The sequence below is a fragment of the Glycine max genome, chromosome 16 (genome assembly GCF_000004515.6).
Source record: "Glycine max cultivar Williams 82 chromosome 16, Glycine_max_v4.0, whole genome shotgun sequence".
NCBI classification, from domain to species: Eukaryota; Viridiplantae; Streptophyta; class Magnoliopsida; order Fabales; family Fabaceae; genus Glycine; species Glycine max.
The window spans coordinates 33,752,181-33,760,380 of record NC_038252.2 but is presented as its reverse complement, the minus strand read 5'-3'; the positions used below and the strand labels follow the sequence as shown (position 1 = coordinate 33,760,380).

At 27.2% G+C, this 8,200-nt stretch overlaps 2 protein-coding genes across 5 annotated transcripts in view; both read left to right on the top strand.

Annotated features, from left to right (window-relative positions):
- The window catches only part of LOC106797990 (receptor-like protein EIX2), an 8,187-nt gene extending 7,080 nt beyond the window's left edge, over positions 1–1,107 (top strand). For 2 of the 3 annotated variants that reach the window (XM_041010557.1, XM_041010555.1), the window contains exon 3: positions 566–1,107. In XM_041010557.1, the coding sequence (XP_040866491.1) occupies positions 566–684 (119 nt within the window). In that variant the 3' untranslated portion in view covers positions 685–1,107. Of the gene's footprint in view, positions 1–547 lie in introns of all 3 variants that reach the window. The other variant, XM_041010556.1, reaches the window with a different exon arrangement.
- Positions 1,108–6,894: 5,787 nt separating this feature from the next.
- LOC102663061 (receptor-like protein EIX2) overlaps positions 6,895–8,200 on the top strand; it is an 8,903-nt gene continuing 7,597 nt past the window's right edge. For both annotated transcript variants that reach the window (XM_014769184.2, XM_014769183.2), the window contains exon 1: positions 6,895–7,148. In XM_014769184.2, coding sequence (XP_014624670.1) covers positions 7,083–7,148 — 66 coding nt within the window. In that variant the 5' untranslated portion in view covers positions 6,895–7,082. The remainder of the gene's footprint in view (positions 7,149–8,200) is intronic.

Below are 8,200 nucleotides of genomic sequence, written 5' to 3'. Positions count from 1 at the left end.
AAATCTTGATATTTTAAAAACCATCTTTTAGAATTTTGTTAATACTGTAATATAATCAATTTTTGATAAATATTTTTCTAAAAAGTATATAATAAGTTCAAAGAGTCTAATTACTAATTAGTATTAACTTCAATGTGTTGAAGTTTTACATGGGAATCTATTAATATTAATATATTTAATTTTATTTATTTTTATACCATTTCATATTAGTTAAATAAATTAAAGAAATGATTATTAATATTGTTATATTAAATTGAGTAGGTTATAAAACTTCTTTACACTAACATTTCATATTAAACAAATCAAAATACTTTTACCTATTTTCTAATCCCAAAATAATAGCTACATACAAATAAAGTATATTGTTTTTCTTGATATATATTTTTCCTCCTTATAAATACTTTTACCTATTTTCTATCTCACGTTCTACTTTTTGATATAGCTTTTAGTGTTGGTGATTTTCTTGGCATTCCAATTTTTTCTCTATTCTTTTATTATTTCTAGTTGAGGACAAATTTTGAAGGATCGATATTTTAATTTTTGGCAGAAAAATTCTGAATTGTAGGTGCCAGCTTGTTGAGGTGGAAAATGCAAAGAGACACTTTTAATTTGGAGGTGAGAAGGCATCTCTCACAGTTGGATTTGGAGACCGAGAGAGAATTAAGGAAGGCTTCTAGAGCTTGAGGGAGCCAATTGTGATTGTGATCCATCTAGTTTATTTTCCTTTTTAATTTCTAAGCATTTTGTTTGTAGTTTGGCCTTTAAATCTGAACTGGTTGTTTTGTATGAAGTTGATGAATCTTCATAATAATGGGAACTGAGAGGTTTGGTTATTGCTTCTTCATTTTTGGGTCATGCTATTTGATTATGTAGAAATAGAAAACCGTGTTTGATCTAGGGATTTTGTGTTGCTTTTGTACATTAGTCTCATGATTTCATTTAAGGAATTAAGTTATATGAGATTAAAAGGATTCATTGCCAAGGAATTGAATGTCAATTACCGCTGCAAAAACTGATCTTAAACTTGGGCAAAGTTGTTTGGACTAGGTGGAAATTGGGTTGTTACTTCAACAATCCGTAAAATCAAAACTTAACTGTGACAGGTGTGAGCACTATGTCCCTTCTTTGAGCAGAGTTGGCAAATACACACTTGAGATACATCTCATAGTTCTGCAATTTAACAAATACCTCATCAAAAGAGGGCAAGGTGCTTTGCCAATGACATAGCCTTCAAGGTCACGAATAAGCTTAGACTGATACCATATAGAGAATGAATAAGTTGTTTATTTTAAACACAATTTGAATACAAGGCAGCAACATTTATAAAGTTGTCTGTTACAGTTAGATAAGATAGAAGTTTTCTAATTTTAATTATTAAGCAGTACAGTTGCACAATCAATTTACAAAATTCTGATTATATAATACAGCATACCTAAAATGTTTGGTGTAAAATATTCCTACTTCCTACAAAGCCATTGCATCTTCCAAAACCATGCATGACATAATATAAATCCCCTAACACAGGTGCTCATTTGTTTGTAGACAACCCAAACGAAAACTGAGAACCCATTCCCAAACATAGTGCATGACGATCCACACGTCCTTTAGAGAAGATGTGTGTGGTAGAACTTGTGATTTTCTGGGAATCATGATATCCCTGTGACATTTGGGATATAGTGAGACATTTGGGCATGCTTTGAGTTCAACATCTCTGATGAAGGACTTCTTTCTTTGTTAAAGGTATCATTGAGGATGAATGGTCACAAATCCAAAAATAAATGTAGCATTCCACAATCTAAAGGAAGTAAGTGAGCTGTTGTTTCTTCCTCGAACCTCCTTCACCATACAAATCATTCCAGTGCTTCAACTCATTCATTACAGATCCTTCTGATGCAAAACTTGCAGCCTCTTGCATTTAATCAGATATCCGTAAGTTCATGAATTTACAAAGTTTACCGCAAACCCAACATCTTTTTTAAAGAGGCAAAAATACTCAAATAAATAATCACTCAATTTATCTTTTTTATGTTTCATGCATCTTATGTTGGGTTTCTGACTTATTTGATGGTGTTTGAATAACATGTGAGTAAATTTTGCTAATGTTGTGGTAGGTCTCCAACTTTCTTTACTTGGTAACGTTTATCACAACCAAAATCTTTTCTGAAAAGGGAGTCAAAATGTTCAAATAAATGAGCATTCAATTCTTTTTTTTTTCCTGAATGAATATTACACATTACTCGAATCGTTTTAATGCTTTAAGCGATTCTCTCTATTATATTTTTTAAAATTCAATATCATTTCAAGGTTTAACACTTTAACGACTCTTATTCACACAATTAAATACAAATCATTCAAAAAAAGATAAAATCAACCAACACACAAGTTATTTTTTACCCAAAGAACTACATAAGTCTGATTTTCTCATTACACATGAGGATATGTATGAATAAGGGAAAACCCCTTGTTGACCTAAAACACTAGGAAAAAAAATATGAAATTTCCTCTTTACTAAAAATAAAAATTTGTTTTAATTTTTAAATTAAACAAAATATAGCAAACATAATTCATGTTCTAAAGGGAAGATAAATAATTAAGAAGTCGCTTTTATTTTTATTAGACTAAATTAAAGGTTGTCATCTTCATGACGGATAAGTGAGGTGTTAATACCTTTCACGTAAATAATTTTTGAATCCTTTTTTTTTCTCAAATTGTAAATCATTTCATATTTTTTTTTTGCTTTTTTAACGTTTTCCTTAAATAAACGTTGATGACGACTTCTCAATTTTCTTTTGAAAAACTCACTTGACTGCCACATTGGGACAATGACAATATTATTTACAAAAGAAATAATAATAATAATAATGATAATATGTTGTGGAAAACATAAATCATATTTCTTTTTTTTAAAGAAAATAAATTCATATTTTTTGTTTTCAGTGTTACTTACAAAAATGCTACTTTTGAGTCCTATTCTCAAAATTTTAAATAAGAGAGAAAAATGTTGTAAAAAAGTATACCAAAAAAGTTATAATTTTTTATTCAAAAAAGATAAGATGTTACTTCCATGTTTGGTTTGGTTTAAAATAAAAATTATGAAACTTAAAAACTGATTATCAAAAAATAACAATAGGTTTGGGGAGTAGGCTCATGCATCGATCAGTAATAAAGAAAAAGCCAACACCTATCAAATTCTAATTCAGAATGTAAACAAAACTAAACCTGGATTGGATTAGAAAAAAAATACTCAAACTAAAGTAAAATCGTCGTTCAAGTATATAGTATACACATCTAGAGAATCAGCACCAAAGTTTCAAGATACAACCATTAAGTTAGTTCCGGTTCAAGTTGTCATTTCAGCAAACACTATAATTTTCAAAAGCAAAAACAATTCTCCCTAATTACCACCAAGTTTGGTTGGTGACAAAACTTATAAGTTTGAATGGTTTAAGACTTAGGATTTTTTTCTGTGCAAGATATCAAGATCAATAAATATTGTCTGAATTATGAATTATATACTATCACAGATTTAATAATAAAGTAGTCTTATCATTCTTATAATTAAAAGAAAAAAATATGTTATCTTTTATTTTTTATATAAAAGACCGTACGTAGGTAGTATATTATACAGAACTTACATAAGCACCACTTTTGTTGACACAGAATTCCTTCAAAAGAAATTATCAATCAAAATCAATGAAGTAATAGTCTGTATATTACGTTAGCAAAATATAGACAAAGGTCAATGTGGGTATCTTGCGAATTTTCTAAGTCTTTTTGTTTTGTTCCCAAGTACAAAGTCTATTTATGGGTCATGTCACTTCACAAAATTTTCCACATTTGTTGTTTAGCGCAATGACTGGAATCTTAAATTCTAAGTCTTTATGGTTTTGTTTGGTTCCTACATAGTCATATAAATGGTCATGTCACTATAAAAAAAATTTCACATCTATTATTTTTGTAGGTAGTGCGATGACTGGAGTATTTTCTACGTCTTTCTTTGTTTTGTTCCAATGGAGTCGTGTAAGGACCATATTACTTATAAAAAAATTTTATACTTAATTGTTTTTTATGTAATGTGATGTTGATTGGAGTGCTTCTTAAGTCTTTCTTTGTTTTGTTTCCGGAAAGTCATACAAGGGCATGCCACTTAATAAAAATTAATTTCCAATTCTCTGTTTGCAAAGTCAATAAATTTATTCTAGATGAAGATATATAATCACAGAACATTTAGGAAAGCTACACAAATGGATGAGAAGATTTAGAAGTTGTTGCGGAAGATGCTGTAAAGGAAAATACTTGAGGAAGCTCTGTTATGAATTAAAATTAAAAATGAGACCAAATAAATTCAGACACGACATAGGCTTCTCTTGGTATTTTTTAATTTGTTAAGTATGAGGAATACTTTGTAATTAACATATTCTGAATCCAACATATAGCAAAAATTGATGAAATAGAAGATTCCTCCCTGTGACGTAATAGAACTGCAAATGATGTAACTATGATAAGTCTTATGGCACAAAATATTAATATGAACACGTACTCAATTTGTAATTCCTTAGAGATTAAGGTGTATATATATTTCCAAAAAAAATGTCAAGGGAGGTTAAAAAGAAAAAGAAAGGGGTGTATATATATTAAGTTTTAATCTCAATGATATATTATTTTTAATCTTAAACCAATATTTTTTATTTTTTTTTTCAATTTTAGTCTTCAAACTGATCTTTCTCTTAAGATTATGATATGACTCATCTCCACTCAAACAAATAATACACACAATAGACTTTATTTTGAATCTTTCTCCCCACACAGACAGAAAAAAAAAAAGGCTCACACCATTCACATTTTTACATGTATAATAGAATATAGTGGCTTTTTCCAATTTTTGAATGTCATTACTCTTTTTAAGTACGATATTCTATTAGCTATGTTTGTCAATCATATATTATTTTCATGAAAAATTGATGATATATTTTTTCAAGTCCTATTAATTAATAAATTTATTCTATATTTGATATTTGATATATTGATGTATAGTAATAATAAAATTATAGCCAATTAAGAATTTTAAAAATTGTAGAAAGTATTGATTTTTGGTGTGAATGGAATTGTTTTAATATATTGAATATTTTAGTTTTTCTCTCAATATTCTCTTCTTCCTTTTTTTGAATATATATATATATATATATATATATATATATATATATATATATATATATATATATATATATTCTTCTTCCTTAAGAACATGAACATGCTCACTTTAATAAAAAAAAATTATTTATGGGTCTATTGATATCTGGGGCAAATAGATTAATTAACTTTAGATTTGAATGTCCTCTTCAAGTATGATATACTTTTTTAAACCTAATTTTTTCTTCTTCAATAAGAACATGGTCACTTTTTCCAACTAAACCCAATTTGAATGCCAATTCAAGCACGGTATGATTTTAATGTCAATTACATATAATTTGAAGTCCTGCACTTGTTTAGGATGATTTGGATGAAAATAAATTGGGAAGAAGTGAAGGAAAATGATATGGAAACTTTTGGTTTAGATGGGATGGAAATTAAAATGAAGTAAAAATAAATTTATTGGAGTCCAAAAAAAAATCCTCAAAAACAGTGGTGAAATGGAGGATTATGTTTGAAGTAATATTAATTTTACGGGAGGATTCCTAAATAATATAAAATTCACTCATTTTTTTTCATTTTTATTTATCCAAAAAAAAAGATAAATTTTCCACTTCGTTTCTCTCTTATTTCTATCTTTTTTTTCTCTTTCATTTTTTTCTATTTCATCTCTAATCCAAATAAAGTGCAAAAGTAACGGATGAGTTAATCTTTTTAAAAGTTTTTTTTTCTTTCAAAGTGCTATTTTTTGCTTTCATAAATTGCAAATTTTGTGCTTATTAATTTTCTAATTATTTTAAATATGAAATTGCATTACGATATACGATCAACTTTGTGTGACTTGTTGACTGGAGACTTTTCCAAGTCTCCCCTTGATATATATCGTTTAGAATGTTACATTATTTTTAAGTCTTTTTTATTTATTTATTTGGTTATATATTAAATTGAAAAATAAAAAGAAAAGTGGGAACTTAACTAGGAACTGTGCTGTTGTTGTGTGGGAACCTAAGTACATTTTAGCATCTTTAAACTGAAAACAATTTAGTCAAAATGCGTAACAAAATATAGGTCAAGTAATTAGTGGACAAAATCTTGCTGTCACCATAGATTTAGGTTGTATTTAGGTCAATTACTTAAAATATTGTTAATTGATAGTTGAAACTTTAGATGAAATTAAAAAGTTTGAATTATTCTAAAAATAGTTGTGGTAGAAGCAAACATGACCACAGAAGTCCTAACTATTATTTAGACGTGTTATAGTACCACCAATACGAGGTCTGATTGGAAATTAGCTGTGTGTCGAACCCATCTCATAGCGTGCATGCGTGCTCCAAATCTCTTTAACAAATTAAATACCAAGCTTTTTTTATCCAATTTCTTCTTTTTTATCTTTTGTTTATCCGTAAGAATCAAAGATAATAACAAAAGATATATAATAATTTATAAATCTTATTCAACCAGCTAAACTAAATCCCCTAGCTATCCAAATCCGTTTAACTTTTAAATAACAAAATAAAAGTTATACACACTTTTATATTTCAACATTTTTACCATTATTCATAGTTTTAGTTACTTGTTTATATTTTAGAAACGTCATAATACTTACGTCTTTTGCTTTTATATTTATAACATAAATATATAGAATATAACATGTATAATATAAATAATATAAAAAGAGCTGATAATTTAAAAAAACGGGAAAGAAATAATTATAAAATAAACATAACTAATCAGACTATTTGCATCAAAAGAAATTATTTGAATATATTTTACATACTTGGAAGAATTTATGAGTGGCCCAACCGTTGAGAAATGTGACTTCCATTAACCATCCCGATGTTATATATATGCATTCCTATTGGCAGTGCTAAAGTCATCAGTATCATTCTAATTCTCATATTCAGTGGATTCATTTCATCAATCACTTTGCCTTTCTGATCATAATCACCAAAATGCCAACCATGAATCCAGTTCGTTTCAAATACATGCAAGCCATAATAATATTTATGATGTTGCAGGTTCGTTCATGTTTTCTCATTTGAATGTATTTGTGAAAATCGCAATTCAAATCTCATTTGATTTCAATGAATTTCAATTTCCTTAAATTTTTATTCAGTTTTGTCATTTTTTTCTTCTTAAAATAGATCATTCTCCTATGTTTTGTTCATTGTTTTTTGGGTTCATAATGTTTCGGATTGAATTAGAGGTTGAAGCACCGTTTGTTTTGCCCCCTTATTTTTTGTTTTCAAGGTTGAACCATGGTATATGTAGATGTTGAACCATCAAATATGATAGTGGCAACAAGACATAAATAGTGATGACAAAGATAATGACAACAATAATAAAGACAAGGATAATAATAATATTACATTCTATGTTTATAATTAAGTTTTAATTTCAATGATATATTATTTTTAATTTTAATTCAATAATTTCAATGATATATTATTTTTAATCTTAATTCAATAATTTTCATTTTTTCCCATTTTAACCTTCAAAATGATCTTTCTCTTAAGATTCTAATATAATCCATTTTGACTTAAACAAATGAAAGATACAATAAATTTTATTTTCAATCTTTCTCTTCGTACGCACACACAAAAAAGGCTCACACCATGCATACACTTTTTTATGTGTAGAGTAGAATATAGTGGCTTTTTCCAATTTTTGAATGTCATTACTCTTTTTAAGTTCTATTAGCTATATTTGTCAATCATACATTATTTTCATGACAAATTGATGATATATTTTTTCAAATCATCCCTTGAAAGTGTCATAGTATTAATTTTTTATTATATTAAGGAGTACATATTTTGGTTGATATATAAGACAAATATAAAATTGATATTAAGAAATTTATTTTATACTTGATATTTAATATATTGATGTATAGGAATAATGAAATTATAGCCAATTAAGAATTTTAAAAATTATAGAAAGTATTGGGTTTTGGTGTGAATTTAATTGGAATTGAATTGTTTCAATTTATTGAATAATTTAGTTCTTTTTTCTCAATATTCTCTTCTTCATTTTTTTAAAGCATTTATGTATATATATATATATATATATT